Source organism: Anser brachyrhynchus, assembly GCF_964034855.1.
Source record: "Anser brachyrhynchus genome assembly, chromosome: 4".
Taxonomy (NCBI): domain Eukaryota; kingdom Metazoa; phylum Chordata; class Aves; order Anseriformes; family Anatidae; genus Anser; species Anser brachyrhynchus.
In genome coordinates this window covers 35,796,024-35,819,155 of record NC_137698.1, presented here as the reverse complement: position 1 = coordinate 35,819,155, position 23,132 = coordinate 35,796,024, and the positions used below count along the sequence as shown (strand labels likewise).

Genomic DNA, 23,132 nt, shown 5'->3' with positions numbered 1-23,132 from the left:
CAAGCCCCAGCCAGCAGTTGGCAGTGCCCTCTGTAGTTTAGACCGGGCTGTGCTCTGAACATTGGGCACACAAACGTGATGCTGTGCCCTCCCTGCAATCCTCTCCTTGTTCACACAAGACACTCACTCCACAGTGTTTTGAAGACCAGCAGGTTTCTTTTATGAGAACTCCTTGAGCATGATAAATGCATATACTATGGGCTTCAGCTATTACACATACTATGCATTACAGTGGGTGAGTAGGTGGATATTTTTCATGATATTTAAAAATCAGTGCAGTTTTCCACTTAAGTTTTGGGTTAATTAACAGAGACCTGGAAATCTGCAGTAGGCAATTAGTCCATGAAGGAAGTGCAGCATAGAGCCACCAGCAGCCAAGCAAGGAGCTCTGCTTGCCACAGGCTCCTCTGAGACTGCAGCCACATGTCTTAGCAGCAGTGATGCTCCTCTGCTGCAACTCATCACACATTAGGGGCCTGCAGCACTTCCCTGCTCCCAGATAGTAACGTGCCCCACCTCCACTCTGAAGGAATGTTCTCGACTCTCCCCTGCACTCTTGGGTTTCCACAGGAAGGAAACCTGAACATTCAGGCAGCCAGATGTGCTCCCATGTCCCCCACCTACACAACCAGAGGAACAGGACTCCAGGAACCCGGAGCATACACAGATGTTGCCAGCTCTTTGCTTGGAGCCTGGAAGCATTTGTCATAACCTAGAGCATTTGCCTGCTCACCAGAACTGAGTCACTCAGGCAGCTGAGAAGTCTCTTGCAAATAGCACCAGCAAAGGAGGAGAGAGACCACAGGTATTGCAGAGGGAAATCCACTAGAATAAATCCTTCAGTGCCTGTGTAAGGATAAAAATCCGTTTGTAAGAGATAAAAGCACTTGCAGCACATCAACTGCCTTTCAGTTACATTCTTCAGTGCTGAACACAATTCAGATTTTTATTGTTAAAACACATTTTCCTCATTCTTAAGAGACATCCTAATATAAACTGATTTGCTACTGCCCCATTAGCCTTAACCTGCAGAGCTTGGTGTCCTTATTTATAGCAACATGATTTTACCCTTAAAGAAAAACTGTTCTTTAAGCTCTGTTCCTGCAGCTTCCACTGTCTTGTCAAAGATTAGATATCAAAGCTTTGAATATGCAGCAGTAAGTGTAGGATCTTAAGTCTTGGACATGTATCTTGTTTATTTTGTCTATCAGAAATTGATGGCACTGTTCCCACAAGAAGAGGCGAGAGGTAAGGTACCAGGAGCAATACCGATATAGCTGTGGTATTTCACATTTCCAGTTAAAGACCTGGGTCAACACTTACCTGTGATGAAATGATTCCACAAAATATTCAGGCATAACGGACTGCTCATGCAAATGAGTTTGCAGGATCTGGCCCAGAACTTGAAATAAAGCAGACTAACACTGCTGTTGGATCCTTCAGACTTGCTGTGGTGGCACATCCCTAAAATCCTCACAGAGGTCAAGGGGTGTTCCATGAGGGAGAGGAATTTGTATTCAAACCATTCCCTGGCAGAGAACACCCACTGTAAGGCCTTCCTTTCTAGGTCTTACCCCTAGAGATGAGGATGGTTGCTTAGGACCCTCACCCTTTCAAGGAGAGTATTCCTCCCATTTTAATCTTCCTATTGTGATTTAATAAATTGTTGAATGTTGCACTGCCTCCACAAGGTCCAAGCTGCTCAACAGCCACGTGGATACAACGAACTGTGGCTAAAATTCTGGTCAACGCTACACTTGCATACATTTTTAAGGTGAAGAGGCAGATTCATTTAAATGCTCTTCTGAGTTAGAGACCTATGACTTTAAATCATATGCAACTTAAACCGAGTTAATAGCAGATACATGTATGCACAATGACAGCAAGCCACTGACTTCTTCATTCCAGGAACAGGAAAGAAAAACGTTGGTCAGAGTCTGGAAGCTTTGCATATTCATACTTCTTACAGTTGTTAAATGTTTGAAAATTCAGGTAATGAGCATACAATACTCTGGCTGCCTCTGTATTGCTTGGGGGTTTGCTATTCTCATAATATCTCTACAGAAACCATTCTATCAAGTCAGTTTTTTTCCCCTCAAATTGAATTAGCACTTGTACATTGAAGTTTTCAACATCACCCATAAGATTTTTCAACTTGTCAAAAGAATCTGCATGGTCTCTAACCATGAATAAAAATGATTTCAGATATCATCTTTATTTGAAGTTTTATTTCCTGGGATTAATTTAATTGATTGTGCTGGTGGCTTGTTAAGCAGCTGCTGAAATAAACAGACCATTTGTCTTCCTATGTAAACATATGGGTACCTGGTTTAATTACACTTCATAATAGTGCTGGAAGGGGAAAAAAACAAAACAGAGTAAAAACCACCCTGTTTTTCCAGAGTGCAAACACAGACTTGAAGTTGTAAGGATTCTCTCATAGCAACAAACTTGGCTGCTCTTCTTCTAGGAAAATTTTAATAAAGCTTTTATCATATGGAAGAAAAATTATGAGGTTATATATATCTACTGAACTTTTTCCACATATAGCCACGTGCTTACGGAAGACATTCATGTTTTTATCCTTTCCTGATATAACTAGGAATAGCCCCATAAATCTCCGCTTCACTATAATTCTCATTTTATGCTTTGCAGACCTAATCCTGATTTGTGTCTATTACAATCACATTAACCCTGTTTTATAGCTGTGTAACAGATCAGGGTCTAACCTGGGAACTTGAGATAAAGCCAAAAGAGGGGCATTCCACTCTATTTTAACAGATATTTTTACTTCTCCCAGACAGTTCTGATGAAGAAAATAGCATGGCCAACAGAAATAAAAGGATCAATAGTTCCAGATAACTCTTCCTGGACTCTTTTGCAAGAATTATTTAGTTCCTTTAAAATCTATATATATCCTGACTTCCTTAGCTATGTTCATTATACAAGCAATAACTCACGGACTTATGTGGGAGATGAGACAAGCAGAAGCAAGTGGAGACCCCAGCATTGAAGCTTAAGGAGGCAAAAAGTCACTTCTGTACCAAGAATCTGGAAAGCCATAGGGGTGTATAAGATCAGTTACCAACATCCTTTTTATGCCCAGATAAGCACCATTCTTAGCAATAAGCACGTACTGTACAAATGCAATATTAACAGCATGTAGCTGTGTCCAAACAGCGGGAAGCTACATAAACAAGACTTGTTACATTACACACAGCCTCAGCTTTTCCCCTCCACCCAGACAACTTCACCAGCTTTCTATTACAAGCTTTTGATGAAATTAAATTCACAAACACTGTCAAAGCACCTACAAGAATGGGTGACAGTAAGGGACAAAGTAAATGCTTCAGGACTAGCTCATTTTGAGGCTGTCAGAAGGCCTTGGAAAGAGTAGAGGAGAAGCACACAAGTGTTTGGGTTGGAAGGGACCCCAAAGACCACCTAGCTCCACTCCCCTGCCACGGGCAGGGACGCCTCCCACCAGACCATGTTGCCCAAAGACCCATCCAGCCTGGCCTTGAACACCTCCAGGGATGGGGCATCCACAGCTTCTCTGGGCAATAGCAGAGTAACTAGATTGCACGATGTGTGAACAGACTCCAGGAACCAGACCAGAAGAAAAGTGGCTGTGGTCCCCAGGCCAGTGAGCTGACAGCTGCTTCAGAGCCAGGAAGCTGGGCTCCAAAGTCACCTGCAAACCACTGCTGCACTGATGACACTGTTTGCCTGTGGGAAAGGAGTGGGTCTCCAGCAACACCAGCTAGCCTTGCAGTTGCAAAGTGGAAAGGGGGAAAAAAAAAAAGGAAAAAAGAGGAGCCCTACACCTTTATTACAGAGGAAATGTCCGGCCATGAACAGACAACACTAAGCTTGAACTCAATAAATACTCCCTTTGCCCCACTGTGTCCTCATCTACCACTGCTTCTAAACCAGCGAACCATGCCCTAGGGGCCGTACACCCCTGTACCTACCCAGACACATTCAGGTGACCGAGCATCAGCCCTGCCTCTGCAGAGAGTTCAAGCTCTGGTCCTCAGGAAGACTGCAAAGTCAGGATAACCACAAATGCAACTTCTCTGCTGTTCTCAGTGACACACTGGATTTAAAGACAAACAAAAGTTTGCTTTTAAATGGTACATGGATGAATATCCCAATTCAAGTAAATAGAATAATGTTAATTTATTACTAAACAGCTAAAAAAATACAGAAAGGCGGCTAAGATGAGGCGGCAACCACATCACTGGCACTGCTTGCTGAAAGCAAGCATTCACCTAATGACAGACGTAAGCTATTCCGATTTTCTCAGATCAGTTTATAATTTGGGATGCTGTCTTGGGATATCCTATTTTTACCTTTAACGGAGGAACATAAAAATTCTAATCAGTTTTGAAGTCTCAGGAGTCCAAACGGAATTTGCATTTCTGTATAAAGAAGGACTGGGTACAGAAGAATAAAGTGGGAACTATTTGGATTATACAGAGTCAGGTAGGATGCTGCCGTGGTCAGTTCCTCAGCAGGATTTGGCACAGTTGGCAAGATTTACCTTTTCCCCCTCCTCTGGAGGGAGGCCAGCTGTAATTAGACATTATAATGAGCAAGACGCTTGAATTCACAGTAGAGCAGCAAACTTGTTTTTCCTCACCTTCAGTAATGTATTTCTGCCCTCCTTCTTCATCTTTCCCGTGCTGTTTTGTAGTTTGTGTCAAACAAGCTTCATTCTTCTCATTACAGACAAAAATCTTTGCATGTTGAAGTGCTGAGAGAGCTAATTCTCATTGTTCTCACTTGTTACAGAAAGCCTCCTGCCAAAGGAGCCATTTGGCTTAAAACACTGTAAACAAGCTCTCCTTCTCCCCCCCACAGCTTGCTTCAAGAAGTCTGTTTTCATAAACACTACATCTTGTCTGCTCAAAACAGCGGAGCTTGGAGTTGCTATATCAAATACATTTGTAGAAGGCAGCAATAAAGAAACACCTCGACAGACTAATGATGACCTCCCACAAGCCTGGCACTTAAAAGGCTCACCTCCCTGCCTTGCATATTAAAAAGGTAATAGCCGAGTGGCACCACTGCCACGCGCAGTTGTCAGGTGGAATACCTGCCCTGTTGGCCACTGAAAATAAAAGACAGACGTCGCTGGCACAAAAAGAGGTGTCATTGATGAGCTGACCGTGAGTCAGGCTGTGTTGCTGCAGACCCTGCCCGTGCCAGTGCCTCTGGGCGCGAGCCAGGGGATGGTGCTGCAGATGGGCACGGGGCCCAGGCGCACCCCGTGCTGTTTCTCCAGGAGGCTGCACGCTGCCAAGCCGAGCCCAGGAGGATGAGGGGTGATGCCAGCCCCCTCCTTGTATCAGCTGTAACTTGGCATTTCACTCTGCATCCTATTCTGTGGAGACCCCACTGCATTTCACACCACGTGGCACACAGGCAGAGAGCACCACCCTCCCTCGCATAGCGTATTCTTCTAGAATTGTTGGTCAAGCACAATGAGGAAATACAGCTTCAGGCTAACTAAGTACTAGTGTCTTAACGTACAGGTGCATCCAAGCAAGAAGGTATTCGAGAGCAACTCTAATCATTATCGAAGCGGGACCATGCAATGCCTAACATAAGCAGAGGCGGCACAAAAATCCTCATGCCCATAACCTGGAAATTTGCTGGCCTGTGGTCTTGCTGCAAGATCACCGTGATCACCACCACTCAGCCCACACACTGAAAGTGGGGGCCAAGTGAAGATCACTCACTGAACTTGATCTATTATTACAGGCTCTGAAGCTAAGCAGAAAGCCTTGGTAGAAAGAGGTGAGGAGTGAAGTGTTTGTTCTGTTCAGGTTAAGAGGAATAACACTCAGCAAGTTCTGACCTTGCTGAAATCCTGTTAACATTTCTGGGAGTAGCAGAGACCAATCCATCTCTGCAGAAGGACCTGTGTCTGAACACAGAGCTGCACATTTCCCGTCAACTGAGAGACTGATGCTGGCTTCTGTCAAGGCAGAAACAAGCCACTGGACAAACTTGACACTGACACCGCTGGGCTCTTCCACAGGGTGGGAATGAACAAAGCCATGTGAAACAGGTGGAGTTCAGGCTTTATCCCAGAAATCAGGATTAATGGGAAACAATAAGGATTGCCCAAAATAGGGACCAGCTATAACACAAACAGGAAAAAAAAAAGGGATGACACTGAACCAAACCATGTTTTAAACAGTCTTAATCTTGGTGCCTAAGACACGTAGGGTGATATCAGCTTCCATACATACAGTTTTAAGAGAATTTGCACTGGTGTCTTTTAACAGGACCAAACTCTTCATGACTTTCTTTGGAGCTGGTTACATGGGTATGCCCTAGAGTTTTATCACTGAATTTTTTTTTCCAAAGTTCCTCCGTTTGTTTTCTATTTTCCCTGCATATATTTCTCTCCATCTTCCGAAGCTGTGTAGGCCACTATTTATTCATCACTTCACTTTATTAAGATGCATTTCAGGTTTTCACCCATGTTGCATGTTTTGCAACTATGAAATATGGATCTAAGATTCCAAAGATATGAGAGTGTAAGGAGCCTTTCAGACACAGGTGGTTTTTGGAAAAAACATGCACCAGGTGCAGGAGCAGCACAGCACTGGTATCTGTGACCTACAACAGCTCCTAACACACTGCATTGTCTTAGGGTTAAATGTCATTACATTAGAATGAGTATAGAGCTCCTTTTACATTTTCATCGCATCCTGCTAAAATCCCAGGTCTGACAGTGCATCTCAGCGAAGAAGTCCACATGAAATATGTTGCTAATTATTTATGCACCTCTTCAAAGTCTCGGCGCTTCTACTTGTACTTCTTACTACTCCTACCTACCCAGGCCCTACAGCTGTTTTTCAATCACTGAACTGAAACCCCTTAGAGTAACAAGTTTGTAATAGAGGTTCATAAACCTGGCAGTGATTAACAGCAGGGGTTAATCAAATGAGTGTAGAACAGGCTTTCCCCCTTTTTCTTTAAGGGAAACTGGCCCCAAGTGTTTTTTCCCTTACTGCTGCGCAGAAATAATTTTGCAATTAACTCGTACTTACTGATGTCACAGCAGGCTCTGCAGAGCCCAGCAGAAGCAGGCACCACTGCGCTTTGCAGCCCCTGAAGACACAGGAGCAATCCCCCTGCAGAGGCGACACAACAGCATGTGGGCACCCCAGTGACACCTGGGGACTGGGCATTGCTCAGTAATTAACTATTGAGACCAAACTGAAAGGAAGGTACGCTGTTTGCTTCATCTCCTTGAGCCAGCATTTCCTTTCCTTCCATTACCTGCTTCTGGAGTTTATTAACACCCCACTTGGGTCAGTTCCTCTTACCCCCATCCCAGTCACTACATACAGTTTTCTCCCACTCCTGCATACATTTTAATGTTTCTATATGCTGCTGGTATTGCTTTATTTTGGTAATGGGTGTGAAATTGGGTGCTTTAGCTAAAGTCCCACATGCACAAAGACATCCTTATATCAATAATTGCCAGTAACCTGAAGCAGCAGGCAGAACACATCAGTTCCCTGCTCCTGGGTGAGCTTGCTCCACACCCGAGATGAGTTCTTTTGTACAGGCAAATATTAATGAAAAACAAATGGGAAAAAGAAAAAAGCCAAACCCTATGGCACTATTTTCCACATTGCCAGAGGAACAAATGTCTTCATCCTGAAGATATAGGGGTTTACCTTCCCCCTCTAGCACTTTTCCTCTGAAATGTTATTTAGCTAGGTCCACAAGTCACCCTCAGGAGGCATGGGCTTTCCGCTAGCATCCTGCGAGGCCATTACCTGAGATCCCATCATCCTCCATCCACTTCTGTTCTTGACAGATTATAACAACGTAATGGCAGAAAAGTAAGCTTATTTGCACAACAGCATAAATTATAAAACCTGAAGCGAGTTCTGAATGGCACAGCTCTGGCAATCTGAAGTAGACACAGACAATTCAGACCAAACTTTCTTCTCTTTCAGCTAATCTTCTACTAGCATACATTTCAGAAACATGGTATAAGAATAAAAAAGACTAGATGAAGACTAAAATTATCTTTTTTGTCCTCTCCAAAATTTTGGGGTGTTTTATCCAAAAAATGATTTTACCCCTTCTTCGCTTCCAGTAAGACAACCTGTCCAACTGGGGAGGCAAACAAACTTGTTGCTCTCACACCAGAAGCAATGGCAAGTTGAACTCAAACCATTTCTGTGTTGACTTCTGGATTGATTTACAAACAAAAACCTACTATATGAAATTAAGGAATTCAAGCAAGTTATAACCCTGAACTGAACATTTGCTATACCCCAAGATCTTAACATGGCGATGTGGGCCAGCATAATATTGAAGGTCCAATTCATATGTGCATGAGCTAACAAACTAGGGAAATGCTAACAGACAGGAATTTCTGCCAACAAACTATAGAGAGGAATAACGATGACTTCAAAAAGTAACTCTGTGTATATGCTACATGAATAAGACTCTATAGCCTTCGGTTTGTGAGTTACTTCTTTTTAAACTGAGAAAAAGGAAAAACCAGACTGCAAATTTAACTGTGTAGACTCTTAATTTTAATAGCACTCGTACAGCCTCAGTCTATCCTCTAGACAGAGACTAAACTCTCGTTTGTTGCAGCAGGAGCTTTGCCATAGGGAAGAACACACGAGCACAGCTTTCCTTTGGAGCTCCCATCACTCTTGCTTTACTGTAGCACCTTAAGTGAACAGCTCCCCCAGTAAGGAGATAAACATCCCCTGCTCGTGCAGATATAGAAATCTGGTGTTTTCACCACTTCACGTGTAATGCTCGATTTACGTGCAAAAAAAAAAAAAGTGATTCCAATGAAGTAAACAGAAGACAGGTGTCACACAGAATTAAATAAGGAATGCAGAATGTTTTAAAAATAGTTGTAACATCAGCCTGCACCTTTAAAACAGGGGGGGCCCCCAAGCAGCCCCTCAGAAGATGGCTTCTCTTCCCTCAGAGGAAGGCTAGCCAGCCACCCCCAGGCCAGGTTTAACTCCACAAGAGCACGTAACGTTCAGAGCCTCCATGCGCGCACACAAAGGAAACATATGTGCTTTCAATTCACTCAGTTATTTCTGACTTAAAAAGGAGTAAATAAACAACATCTAGCTACATAACTATGCGTAATTAGCATTTCTCCCCTCCCTCTTTGCCTGACAGGGAGGTTTTAGATACACACTGTGGTTTCAGTGGGGACAGAGCTAATGCAGCAGCCCCTGCTGTGACCTGATACCCTCCCACCATCTCCCACGGCACTACAGCACACACACAAAATCTTTATCAAAACGTTACCTAAAAAGATATTATTTAGGTACAGGAGTAAGCCAGCCATCCCCTCAGAGACCATCCAGTTTTATTATGCCATGCTGTAAATTAACTCTGCCACCCGCTCAGCCAACAGAAAACATGGGCTTGGAGCAACCACCGCTCTTCCTTCCCTCACCTGCCAGCCTGGAGACCTCCTTTCCACCCACAAGCTTCTTTCCTGCCCATGGGTAGCTAAAGCAGGTGGGTCCTGCTCACTGAGCTTTACTTGCTTTGGTGTCCAGGTGTTTAACCCTTATTTGTCAGGTTACCATTTTTTTTCCAGCCTTTTGGGCCACCTTTAAGTGCTCTGAGCAATTCAGGAGCATGGAGTGAGCCATTGTATTTCTAGGTTGAAGCATCTCCTGCCTTTGGTGTATTTATAAGGCAAAGGCTGGTCTTACTTTTTAGAAACACATTATTTCGTATTACGTATTTCAATAAAATGGCATGCCAACCTGTGAAGTCATAGTATAGCACACAACACACTCTGACATGCCATAAGACATCACACCACACAACACTGGAGACACAGCACAGCACAAAGCACCAACTAGTGCCAGAATAAAGCCAGGTGCCACCAAGGCCATACCTCTGCCAAGGGACAGCTCCTGACTCCCTGCCACCAAACCCTCATCCTCTCAGGCACGGCAGGGAGAGCCTGCTTCAGGCTCCACTTGGAAAAAGACACAAATCATCCCCCTCCCCTACAAAACGGTGGGCAGGAGTAGGACAGGGGCAGCAAGCTGCAGCCATCACCACATGTCCAACCCCAACATGCACAGCTTCAGCAAGGCCAAAGCAGCCATCTCTCCCTGGCCCATAATTAAGCTGTTACACAGCTGCTAGCACTCACAGCAAACGAGTTTTAATGGTAGTAAAGGCTTTGTCAAATCCACCCCCCCCATTCAAAGAGTTTAATATAAAATGTTACAATGAAAATGCCATAATGACCCCAAAATAAAACAAAAGAAAATACAATAAAATAAAATAAAACACTATTTTGGCCTACTTTGGGCTAGTATTTGCTATATACATATATATAAACACACGGTTGATGATGATGTTTGAAAGTTTTTAAAACACATCTTCTTCGTGTTGTCTCTGGTCAAACACCAAAGCAGTTAAGTGCAATTTTGGTTCATTCCAATTCGGCAAAATATTTGAAGTTGTGTGTGTGTGTACAGGGGCTTTGCTGAAGGGCTTTGCTGGGTGCCCGGAGGTTGTTGGAAAAATGGAAAGCATTTCTTCCGAATCTTAACCAAACCCAAGCAAACAAAACAAGATCAGGCAAAAGGTTGAAGATTCGTTATTAGTCTTAAATGTTACTTAGACAAGTGTCTATTGTCACGTATAGGGTGACACCCCCAACACGGTTATCACTCTTACGCACACATATCCATGTTTTGGGAATTAAAGCCCAGTGTTCAAGGAGGTTGAGCCTGTTTGCTGTAGAGGAGGTCTGAGCCCAGCACCCCTGGTCCCGCAGGGCCCTTCAGCACATATCTAACGTATCCAGCAGATGCCAGCCCTCAAGATCCTTCATCTCCAGTCAGGATCAAGTAACTTCATGCTCTGATTTTGTGGACGCTGAATCGAGGGACAAAAGCAGAAATCCAGAGAAATCTTCCAGTACTCACTCATAATGCAGGACAAGACCTCACCAAAACCACGGAGACCATGGGAAGCACAGAACATACGACGGCACACACCAGATACCGCAGCTGAACGTTGTACACCTCTCGTGTGGGACAGCAGATTTGTGGGATTTGTGATAATACATCTATAACAAGTGAAATGGATTAAAAAAAATTATAATAATGAAGGGTAATCTAAGGTACCATGGTTTTGTCTCGATCAGCAAGAATAGAGTCCCGAGGACATCCACATTGTGATTTATAGGATTTATTTTTTTTAGTGATCTGTGAGATCTTAATGTTTTCTGTACAAGGAGCAAGTGGGGAAGATGTTGGGAACGGATACCACCTGTGGGGCTATTTTAAGCTAGCTAGGTTCCCTGTGACACTTAAATTTGACTTTCTTATCAGTTTTGTGTAGCCCATTACTTCCTTTTCCACTGTATGCCGCTTTATGTCTGTGAACTTCCCTCTTCACAAGCCCCAGGAGGTGTGAGGCCATCCGTGGTTTCCCTGCTGGACCAGGCCCACGCTGACCACCAACTACAGCAGGACGGGGGGCTCGAAACCACCGCCAGATGCCTGCCCAGACGCCCTGCCCAAGGCAGGCTGCGGCCACCCAGCCAGCCTTGCCCTCGTCGGGACCCCTGAGGGGTGAGGGGAGGCAGCCCCCGGTGGGTGGTGCGTGGCCCCCCCTGGGTGCTGCTCGGCAGCCTGCTGGGGACCAGGGCTCAGCCTTCTCTGAGATGCTGGGTGGCTACGGGCAGTGGGGACAGGCCACCTGTAATTATTTTTCGGTTATTACCGGTTTTGTTAGATCCCCTGACTTCTGCACTGGGTTGCTGTTAATGTAAGCCAAATCTAACACGCTTCGGTTTCCAGGCAGCTCCCAAATGTGCTCTTCGTTCTCCCGCAGCATCCCTCCGCATCCCCGTGAGGCGGCCGTGGCAAAGTTTCCTCCCACCCCAGGCAGGTCCGAGACGGGGCCGGGTGCGTGGGCACCTGCTGGGGATGGGGATGGTGAACCGGGGGGGCTTGGGGGGGCCGGGGCCTTGCAGGGAGCGCAGCGAGCGGGGCTGAACGGCGGAGGTTCAACGCCACCGCCGCTGGAACCGGCGGGGCGAATTATGCAGGGGGATTTCAGGATTTCTTGCAAGTAATTAAGTTTCGATTTCTTGCATTTATTTTAGTGCCAGGAAGCGCGAGGCGCCACGGACGGCAAAAAGAAAAAAAAAAATCTCCATTGATCGTGCCGGGCTTTGAGTTTGCTTTCGTGGCTCCTCCGCTGGGTGCTGCTGGCGGCGGGGGCAGGATGCGGGATGCTGGGATGGGAGATGCGGGATGCGGGATGTGGGATGCGGGGTGCGGGGTGCGGGGTGCGGGATGCTGGGATGGGGGTGGAGGGATGCGGGGTGCGGGGTGCGGGATGCTGGGGGGGTCCAGGCGGGTGCCCGCGCTGGCAGCAGAGGTGGAGCGCGCCCGGAGCGCGGCCCGCATCCCGATGGATTAAAAATTCATGGGGCGCATTAGGTTCGGTAAAATATGAATGCGCGGCGTTAAATTTTAATCGTAAATCAGAGCGCGGATACATGAGAGGCGACAGGGATTTCTCCCCTGGTGTCTGCGTGGGTCAGGCTGTGGGCGTGTGTGTATGTGTGCGTGTGTGTGTGTGTGTGTGTGTGTATGTGGGGGAAATCTCCTTTTATTTAGGACCGGGGGCTGCGCCCTCCCCTGCCGCCAGCATCCCTCTCGCCCCGGGGATCCGGCCGCGGATCGCGGCGCGCCTCTCGTCCGCGCCGAAATAGCCCAGACCCCAAAGAAACAAGCGAATGGGCAGCCCGGAGAGGGAAGCGCAGCGCTCGCTCGGCGGCGGGGCCGCGGGCAGGGCGCAGCGAGGCCAGCGCGGAGCGGCAGCGGGGGCTGCGCGGCTCTTGCGCGGCTTTTGCGCGGGCCGGCGGGGAGCGCAGCGGCGAGCGGCCGCGGCCGAGGAGCGGCGATGCCCGGCTGCGGGAGGATGTCCCGCGGCAGGGAAAGTTTCCTCGGCCGTCCCCGCCGCTGCCCCCCGCGCCCGGAGCCCCGTCCCGGGGCGCGCAGCGGCGAGGAGCGCCCGGCGCTGCGGAGCTGGCTTGTCAGCCGCGATTAAAGTCAAGATTAATTCATATTAACGATATGCATTCTCCGTTCTCCCCTGCGACAGCATGCATTAGGACAACGACCGCACGTAATTACCCTGCAGGCGGGAGGGGTTACACCCACGCCGCGGGGAGGTGCTGGCCCGCCGGATCCGGCCGCCGAAGTTGAGCCGCGGAGCGAGGCGCACGGAGCCCTCTCCCCGCTGGGCTGCCCGCCCCCGGACCTCCGCGCCTAGACGAGGCGTTTTCCTTCATTTTCCCCTTTTTTAATTTTTTTTCTCTTTTTTTTCCCCGGACGGGAATGATGCTCCCATCGCCCGCCGGGCCGCCGGAGAGCCCCCGGCGCGGCGCGGGGGGCAGCGGCTGCGGTCGGGGGGGGCAGAAGCTGGGGCAGGGGGTGCGGAGGTTGGGGTCGGGGGGGGCAGAGCCTGGGGTCGGGCCCTGCCGCCCCCCCCGGCCCTCCCCGGCCATCGCACGGGGTCCGGCGGCGAGGCAGAAAAGCTCGGCCGCGGACTTTGGTCAGGCGTTGGAGGGGCTCGGTAGTTTGGGCTAATTAGACAAGCCAAAAGGCTTTTGAAGATTAAGCAAATTGGACAACCCTTGTTAATTAGAACATAATTTAAAGTTTGAAATTATATCACTCATGAAGTAGCCTAATTAGTATGACGATATGTTAATAGCCTACCGAGACGCAAAGCGCGGAGGTTTGGCACGAACTCCTTAAAGGCTTGCAAGAAAATCCTCTTTCCTGCGTTGTCATTAATAAAAGATTTCTATAGACTTCAGCCTTTCAACGGTGACATACAATTTATAGTACACACAATGCATTAGCCCATAGTGCTGCTCAATTTTTTTACTATTATGAAAACTAATAAATTCGTCAAGCTGAATTAAGCATACAAATCAGATGAGGCATAACAGATTACATATTGAAGCGCTGTGTCTCCCGAGCCTAAATGAAATTTCAATCTAATAATTCCTTCCTGGCCCGGCCATAATTTGTTTAGAGATGTTGTTCTACTTCTTTCCAAGCGCTATTCGCACCATAATTAAATGATACTCAAGCTTTTAACTTTGATTTATTTCATTTCTCTGAGCTGGCGACAGTGAGAGCTGATACAATGCAATTTTTTTTTATTTCCCTTAAAATTACCAAGTCTGCTGTTTAGGTGAGGAATTAAACACCTAAGCACTTATTTTAACCTCCCTGGCGCACAGCGAAAATTCACGGAAACACACCCGGCCACCTTAACTAAACCCGACTTCCCCGATTCCCTTCCCTTTCTCTCTCTATATTTATTTTTTCCCCCCCTTTCGGCAGGGAAGTTGCCGGGACAGCGCTGCTCTTTGCAGGCGGACCCCCCCAGCCCCCGGGGGAGCCCCGGCGGCCGCTCCGCGCCTCCCCCCGGCGGCTCCCGGTCCGCGGCCGCTGCGCGCTGCGCATCCCCGGCTGCGAGCTCCGGAGGGAGCCCGGACGGGACCCTCCCCTCTCCCCTTTTATTTCACGCCTTTTATTTCCTAACGGAGGTCGGATTTGGGGGCGGCGAGGGCGGGGTGGGGGCGCTTTTTTCTTTTTCTTATTTTATTTTTTTAATTTTTGTTTTTAATTCCCCACCCTCCGTTTTCCTTCGCCCTCCCCTTTCCGGGAGGTGCGCGGCGCGGGGGGCACGCGTGGGCGTGGGCGCGGGGGCGGCGGCGGAGGGGAGGGGGCCGGGGCCGAGGAGGCAGGCGCGCAGGGCCCTCGGCGGGGAGCGGGGCTGCGGTGACAGCCGAGAGGGGAGGGGAGGGAGGGGAGCGAGTAAAACCCACCGGCGCGGCGCCGGGGAGGGCACTTGGCGAGCGGCGAGGGCCGGCGCCGGAGCGGAGGCGGCGGCGGACGGCGGCGAGCGGCCGGGCGGGAGGCAGCCCCGCGCAAACCCCGCGCAAACCCCGCGCAGCCCCCGCGCAGCCCCGGAGCATCCCCGGAGCATCCCTCACGCGTCCCCGGAGCCGCCTCTCCCGGCCGCCCTGCTGGGGGCCGTGAGGGATTTTTTTTTTTTAGTTTTTCCTTTTTTAAAAAAAAATCTCGCTTTTTTTCTTTCCTTTTTTTTTTTTTTTTTTTTCTTTCCGCGGGAGGGGTGTAGGCGGGGCTCCTGTGGCTTTTCCGGGGGGTCCGGGCCCCCGGGCCCCGCGCCCCTGCCCTCCTCGGCGGCGGCGAGCACGATGATGATGTCCCTGAGCAGCAAGCAGCCCTTCGGCCTCCCCCACGGCGGCGGCGGCGGCGGCGGCGGCGGCGGCCTCCACGAAGCCAAGTACTCGGCCCTGCACAGCGCCTCGCCCTGCCCCTCCGCCGCCGCCCCCGCCGCCAGCCCCCCCAGCAGCACCGGCACCGGCGGCTCCGCCGCTCGCGGCTCCGGCTCCGGCTCCGGCGGCGGCTCCGGCTCGGGCTCGGGCTCCGGCGGCGGCTCCGGCGGCTCCGGCGGCGCGGAGGCGATGCGGCGGGGCTGCCTGCCCACCCCTCCGGTAGGTGCCCGCCGCCCCGCTTTAAGGGGAGCCCCTCGGCGGCCCCCCGGAGCCGCCTGATGATTTTTTCATGGCCGCGCAGCAAATCACCCGGCGGCGCCGGGCCGCTCGCCCAACTTATGCATGCGCCGGGGCTCGGCGCCCCCATGAATTTTTATGACCTGGGGCCGCTGCGTGGGGCCGCCGGGGCGTGGGGCGGCCGGCGCGCGTGTGCATCCTCGTGTGCATCCTCGTGTGCGCGCGTGTGCGCGTGTGCCCGCCCGTGTGCGCGCCCGTGGCAGCCCGCGCGCCTCGCCCGCTCCCCTCGCTCCCCGTGCCGCTCCTTCTCCCGCTCCCCCCCCCCCTCCCCCCCCCCCTCCCCGTCCTTTCCTCCCCTCCCCCCCCCCCCCCCGGATCTCTTTTTTAACATGCGGGGAAGGTTTTAGTGGCACGGCGGAGCGCGCGGGGAGGCGAATTCCCCGCTGAGCGGTATGTGCGCCTTCTATTTGCAATTGCAGAGCAATATATTCGGCGGTCTGGACGAGAGCCTGCTGGCCCGCGCCGAAGCCCTGGCAGCCGTGGACATCGTCTCCCCGAGCAAGAGCCACCACCACCACCCGCCGCACCACAGCCCCTTCAAGCCGGACGCCACGTACCACACCATGAACACCATCCCCTGCACCTCGGCCGCCTCCTCGTCCTCCGTGCCCATCTCCCACCCGTCCGCCCTGTCGGGCGCCCACCACCACCACCACCACCACCACCACCACCACCACCAGCCCCACCAGGCGCTGGAGGGGGAACTCTTGGAGCACCTGACGCCGGGGCTGGCGCTGGGGGCCATGGCGGGGCCCGACGGCGCCGTGGTCTCCACGCCGGGCCACGCTCCGCACATGGCCGGCATGAACCCCATGCACCCGGCGGCGCTGGGCATGGCCCACGGCCACGGGCTGCCGGCGCACATGGGCTGCGTGAGCGACGTGGACGCCGACCCGCGCGACCTGGAGGCCTTCGCCGAGCGCTTCAAGCAGCGCCGCATCAAGCTGGGGGTGACCCAGGCCGACGTGGGCTCGGCGCTGGCCAACCTGAAGATCCCGGGCGTGGGCTCGCTCAGCCAGAGCACCATCTGCCGCTTCGAGTCGCTCACGCTGTCCCACAACAACATGATCGCCCTCAAGCCCATCCTGCAGGCCTGGCTGGAGGAGGCCGAGAAGTCGCACCGCGAGAAGCTGGCCAAGCCCGAGCTCTTCAGCGGCGCCGAGAAGAAGCGCAAGCGGACCTCCATCGCCGCCCCCGAGAAGCGCTCGCTCGAGGCCTACTTCGCGCTGCAGCCGCGGCCCTCCTCCGAGAAGATCGCCGCCATCGCCGAGAAGCTGGACCTCAAGAAGAACGTGGTGCGCGTCTGGTTCTGCAACCAGCGCCAGAAGCAGAAGCGCATGAAGTACTCGGCCGGCATCTGACGGGCCGCGCCGCCCCGCGCCCACCCCGCGCCGCCGGGCCCCGGGACGGGCTCCGCAGGGGGCGCGGGGCCGGGGGCCGCCCCGGCCGGCAGGTACCGCCGCGGCCCGCTCCGGGGGGACGGGGGTCGGGGGGGGGGAGAGTTTTTTTTTGGGGGGGGGGCCCCGCGCCCGCCCGGAGCCCGCTCGGGGGCTCGGGACCCAGACTGGAATCCAGAGTTGAGGCTCGCGCCGCGAGGGACGCCTCTAAAGTATTTTGATTTAAATAATAATAATGATAAAAAAAAACAGATGGCAGGGTTTTCTGCATTTACACTGCGTATTATAAATATATATATATATTTTTACTGTGGTTACTACCCCCACCCCCCCCACCCCCGTCCTCCTCGGGAGTTGTAGCGCTCGGGGAAGGAGCCGACCCCGCTGTGTTCACTGGTCTCCGAAAGCTGTTATTAGATTGCCGCCAAACAGCCCCTTGTAAATTATTAATTTCTCTCTCTAGCAACTTCATTTCGTGCTCATTCGAGTTAATTGCACCTCTTTAATCTAAGTCTTGGTAAAAGTAAAAAAAAAAAAAAAGGAAAAAAAAAAAAGGGTAGTGAGAATCGAACATTTTGTGTTGGTAGGATTTCTGAACGTGAGCTTCTCGCCTCGCCTCCCGACCGTCCCTTTCGGCCGGCTGTAAATTGCCCCGCAGCGCCCGGCCCGGCCCCAGCCGCTCCCTCCCTCCTCCTGCCCTCGTTTTCCGCGTCGCACAGAGATTTGGGGGCACGGGGGGGACCCCGGCTCGCCCCCTCCTCGCCTCCCCCCCGGAGCTGGGGCGCACCGCCCCGAGCCGCCCCGGCCCCGTTATTTCTCCGCCAGCCCCGTACTGACGCGGGCCGCCGGGCGCTCGCCGCCTTTCACGGCCGTGCCCGGCCGCGGAGGGGTGGCCCCCTTTTTTTTGGGAGGTGTCTCCGCGGGGAAGCCGTGTGCGGGGCAGGGCGCGGGGCTGCGCGGTGCCGCTGTTCGGGGCGCTGCAGGGCGAGGGGGGGGCGCGGGCACTGCCCGCTCCCGGCCGCCTGTAAATAGTGGGGGTGGGCGCGCACCTGGACCTCCTCGTACAGATTTCGCTGTATTGCTGTTCTAGCTGAGACTGCCGCCAGTCTTGAGTCCTGTACATGACCCGATTTCGTTGCTTTGGTTCGCTTCCCTTTTTTATTTTTATTTATTTTTATTTTTTTTCCCTTTCCGTTTTTCTATTTATTTATTTATTCGGTCAATAGGTTTATTTATTCTAGTCCTGTACCGCGTTATTTTTAAATGGTGTTGAATCGTCTTTCATTAAAAAAAGAAAAAAAAAAAAAGATTTTAACGTTTTACTGGCACGGCGCGTTTGCTGCTTCTTTCTGCCCCCCCCACCCCATCCGCTCCCCTTTTCCCATCGAAATCCAATCCCGCAACCTGCAGCCGGGGGCAGGGGGGGGACGAGCGCGGCGGGGACGCGCTCCCGACCCCCCCACACCCTCCGACCCCCCCTGACCCTCCCTCGGCCAGCTCCGCGCCCCCGCCCCGCCCCGGGGGCTCGGGGGGGACACGCGGGGGACCCCCGGTCCCCTCCGGCCCCGCAGCCTGCGCGGCTCCTTCTGGCGTCGCGAACCAAAAAATTATCGATAAATATTTCTGTATAAATAAAGCGGGGAAAAGGGGGAAAAAATAAAAAAGTGCTTTCACCGTGCGGCGCTCACAAAAGCCGGGGAAACCCGACGCCGGGCGGGGAGGGGAGCGGAGATGCTCCGCAAAGCGCTCGTAAATATTCATCTTTCCGCCCTGCCACCAGCTCCAGCTGCAGCTTCAAAGCCGCCCGGGCACGGCGAGGTGCCCCCAAGGCCCCCCCGACCCCCCCCCGACCCCTCCGAGCCCCCCCGGGCCCCGCAGCCCCCGGCTCCTGCCGTGGCGGTGTCGGCGCCTTCCCCTGCCCGCAGCCCCCGCCGGGCTGTTGGGGATGGGAGCGGGGATTTCGGGTCGAGGGGGTCCGAGGGGGATCCGAGGGGGGTCGGGGGGGTCGAGGAGGGGGGGCAGGCGCTGTCCTGGCGCTGAGCCCCGCGGCGGAGCGGGCCGGGATCACGCAACCCCGCGGGCGCGGAGGGGCTGCGGGAGGGAGGCGGGGGGCGGCGGGGCCGGGGCCGGGGGGGCCGGGGCTGCCCCCGGGGGGCGGCAGCGGCTGGGGGGGGACCCGGGGGGACCCCCGGAGCCCAGAGGCGGCCGCGGGGACAGGCGTCGGGCGGGCAGCGGGCTCCGCCGCCTCGCTGCGCCCTGCTCGGCGAGCCGCTCACTTCGAGGCTATTAGGGGCGAATTAATAAATTACACAGCGAATTATTAAATCCAGATAATTACAAGGAATAAGTAAGTAATCATTAGTTATCTCAGCTAATTACTGAGGGTCAGAGCGAGCGAGGAGGCGAAATCCTCCTCGGGAATTGAAATTAACTTTGCACGGGGAGTCTCCGCTTGACATCCCCCGTCTGCAGGCACACGGCGGCTCCCCTGCGAGCCGGGCTTCCCGTTTAACGCGGGGAGAATGGAAATAAAATTAAGCGGCGAGGTGATAAGAGGCAGCCGCTCAGAAAGCAGACGCCTTTCGTTTGTGTTTTTTTTTTTTTTAATTTTTATTTTTTCCCCACCTTTCGCCGCCCGGAGCCCCCCGGCCGCGGCGCAGGCAGCGGGGAGGCAGCGGCGGGGCGGAGGCTGCCGGAGCCCCCCGGCCTCGGAGCGCTTTGTTTTGGGAGACAATGAGCTGCCGGCCCCGCGGGGAGCCCCGGCCCCCTCCGCCGCTCCTCGGCCGCCGCTCCCCGGCAGCCCCCGGCCGTCCCCTGCCCCGGCCGGGAGCGGCCCCGAGCCGCCGGGCGCGCTCCGGGAGGGCGAAGCTGCCGGCGTCCTCCTCGCCTTTATCACTCGCAATTAGGCGGACGGTCTTCCCCCTCTTCCCTCGCTCCAGTCTGGGATGATAATTAAAATTTAATGAAGCCTGGGAGTAGCGGAGCTCTGCCTGGGGACCGCGGGATGGAATATTTTAACTGTACGTTTACACCAAGTGTCTGGCTTCAAAGACGTGACTGCTTTTAATCTCGAATTAGAAAACCACAGACCTGAAATTAAATATTAGCCACCCTCGGCTCCCCTGCCTTCCCGGCACGCTGTCACGGCCGCGTCTCCCTGCCCTGCCCCACGACACACCGCCCCGCTCCCCAATTACCCTGTCGTTAATAATAGATGGCTTTGCCAGGGCGCGGTATTCCGGGCCTCGCCGATTTTTTTTTTTCCCTCCCCCCCCCCCCCTTTTTTTTTTTTAATAGGGTTAATGCAATATTAATTGCTGGCGGCTGCTATAAGAGCGCGCCGCGTTTTTCCAGGGACAAATCGCCGGAGCGGGGCAGCCGGCGCGCGGGGAGGAGGCGGAGGCGCAGCCCCGGGGCCGCGCAGGGTGAGTGGGGGCCCGCCGCGCAAATCCCGCGGGGGGGGGGGGGGGGGGGGTGCGTGTGCGCCCCCCCGGGGAACGCGGGTGGTTGGTGCGGGAGCCGTGGCGGGGGCACCCCGCAACTGTCCCCGCTGTCCGGGCAGGAGGGGCGCCCGGAGGATGAGGAGGAAGAGGAGGCCGGGCAGCTGGGAGGGGAGCCAGGGGAGGGATGGGGAGAAAATCCCCAAGAAAACTCCGCGTGGTCGCGGCCGGGACCCACCCCCCCCCCGGCGGGGCTGCTAACAGCGCCGGGGGAGCCCCCGGTGCCTCCTCGCCTCCCCCGGGGCTGGGCCCGCCGCCGGCACTTGTTGCCGGAGCGAAAAAAAAAAAAGAAAAAACGAAAAAAAAAAAAAAAAGGAGAAAAGAAGAAAGAAACGGCAACGCCAACATCTCGCTCCCCTGGCTCAAAATCCCGAAGCAAAACGGCAGGGGACGAAAAATGCGTCCCGGGCAGCTGGGCCCTGCCCCAGGAGGAGCCTTCGGCCTCCTCCTCCTCCTCCTCCTGCGGGGCTCCCGTCGGGCGGGGGCGGTGGGGCCGTGCCGCGGGGAGCGGCGCAGTTTCCGCGCAGTTTCCGCGCAGTTTCCGCGCTCCCCACCCGGCGTCGCGCAGCGCAGAGGGTCCGGCCTCGCCTCCCCGCTTATCCGGAGCGGGCTCATTTCCATAAAGTCCTTAAGGCAAATAACTGTTGGGGCTCTAATTTATATCTGATCGAAAATTAGCCGTCATTATGCGCTCCATTAGCAGCGTCTTTAATGTGCTTCTAAGCACCATTTGTCAAGCGGCTTGTTAATATCCTTCAAGTCTTTAAAGTTGAGAGCTCATTAAGGAGCGCGCTCCCTTATTGATGGCATTTAGATGAGTTTGGGGGAAGGAGCGGGCAGGGGCCGGGCCCCCCCGGACCCCCCCCGCCCACCAAGGCCTCGGGGCTGGGGGCTCGGGGACCCCCCCGGGGGGCCGTGGCTCCGCTTTCGGGGTGCACCAAACGCCCCCCCCCCCGAGGGAGCGGCCTCGGGAGCATCCGAGGCTCTCCCCCAAATCCTCGCCTCCTGCCCCCCCCCGGGCTGCTTGCGGGGAGCCCCCCGCGCCCCCCCGCCGCCTTCCGCGGGCTTCCCCCGGGCGAAAGCAATAACGCGGTAATGAGAGTGCTAAGGAGGGCTGCGGGGGGGCGGCGCTGACAGCCGGGCCCCGCCGAGCCCCCCCCGGTGCTGCCCCCGGGGACACCCGTGGGAGCCTTTGTCCCCCCCCGGGCCCGGGGCTGGGGGCACCCGGGGGCACCCCCGTCTGCGCAGTTGGCCCCCGAAGAGGTTTCGGTGCGGTGGGTCCGGCTGGGGAGCCGCTGCCCCGGTGGCAGCTCGCCGGGGTGTAAGTTTCGCCCCCTGCCTTTCTGTCCCAAAGCTGTCTCGCGCTGAGCGCCCGGATCCCAAGCCTAAACTTCTCGTGGCATATTTATGCGGCTGACATTTTCATTCGCTCCCTTATTTCTTTATTTAGTTTTGCCAAACGCGTCAGCCGCGAGGCTCCGGTGCCGGTGTGCTGGGGGGGCCGTGCACGCACCCGGCAGTGCCGCCGTACGCAGCTGCGGGCCCGCTGCCAGAGCAGGGGCACGGCGTGGATGAGAGCGGGCAGAAAAGGGGGAAAAAATGCACCAGAGGTGAGTGACAGGGTATTTAACCCTGTGTCCCAGTGGACTGGATGCTTTGCTCGCTTTCTTCTTTTTTTTTAAAAAAGACTTTTCCCAGAGTTTTACGTTTTTATCTGGGCCTTCACATCAATTCCCTGCTTCTGCCCACGGCAGCAGCAGCACCAGGGCTCCTCACGGCTCTCAGTGCCCTGGGTGCCTGGGGGAGCTGCTTGCCCTCCTTCCAGCAGGGGATGGACGAGGAACCACGAAGAACCCTTCCAGCCCCCAGCAGAGCACCCAGAGCAGGGGCCCAACCCTGCCGCACCTGCCCCACGCCTCCAGGCAGCTGAGCCCCCCAGGTTGGGTTTGGCAGTGGGGGCAACGTGCCCAACCCCGTGCCCAGGCACAGCACGGGCTGGTGCCCGTCCCCACGGCAGCACAGCTCCCCGCGTCACAGCCTGGCCCACGGCGGGGAGGCCGAGCAGCGCTGGAGCCGAGGAGGCCCGTTTCCCCTCGGATTCACATCTTCTGCTTGTATTCTCGGGTGTCCAATAAGGCACAAACTCTGACCCCTGCTTTTCTTGGGGATGGGGCATTAATAAAATCTCTTGCCTGGGGCAGGTACGTGTGTGATTTTCTGCCTTCTCCCTTGTGTGGGGCACACATGGGGCCTGTCCCTGCTGTCAGCTGCCTCGCTGCACAGAGTCTGTGGGGATGTAGCCACGTTTAAGCCCTTTCCCTCTCTGTTATGCTTATTTGAAACGGGCCAGTGGACTTAAAAACAGAGGTGGGGAGAGGCAGAGAGAGGCACGACCACGCAGGCAGGCAGGCACGGTGTGACCCCACTGGCCTTCCTGAGACGTGGCTGTGAGGGGAAATGTCTGGCACTTGGGGAACCTCGTGTGCTCTGTTCTGTCCTGGGACAGCTCCTCGTACCGCTGTTCTCACCCTGTCCCTTTTCCCTCAG

General features: G+C 54.1%; 1 protein-coding gene across 1 annotated transcript; it reads left to right on the top strand.

The window, feature by feature from the left end:
• Nucleotides 1-12,880: 12,880 nt before the first annotated feature.
• On the top strand, nt 12,881-17,179 carry POU4F2 (POU class 4 homeobox 2). Its single transcript, XM_080588642.1, has 2 exons — nt 12,881-15,610; nt 16,108-17,179. The coding sequence occupies exons 1-2, from the start codon at nt 15,311-15,313 to the stop codon at nt 17,047-17,049; spliced, it is 1,242 nt and encodes a 413-aa protein (XP_080444768.1). The 5' UTR covers nt 12,881-15,310; the 3' UTR covers nt 17,050-17,179.
• Nucleotides 17,180-23,132: the final 5,953 nt, after the last annotated feature.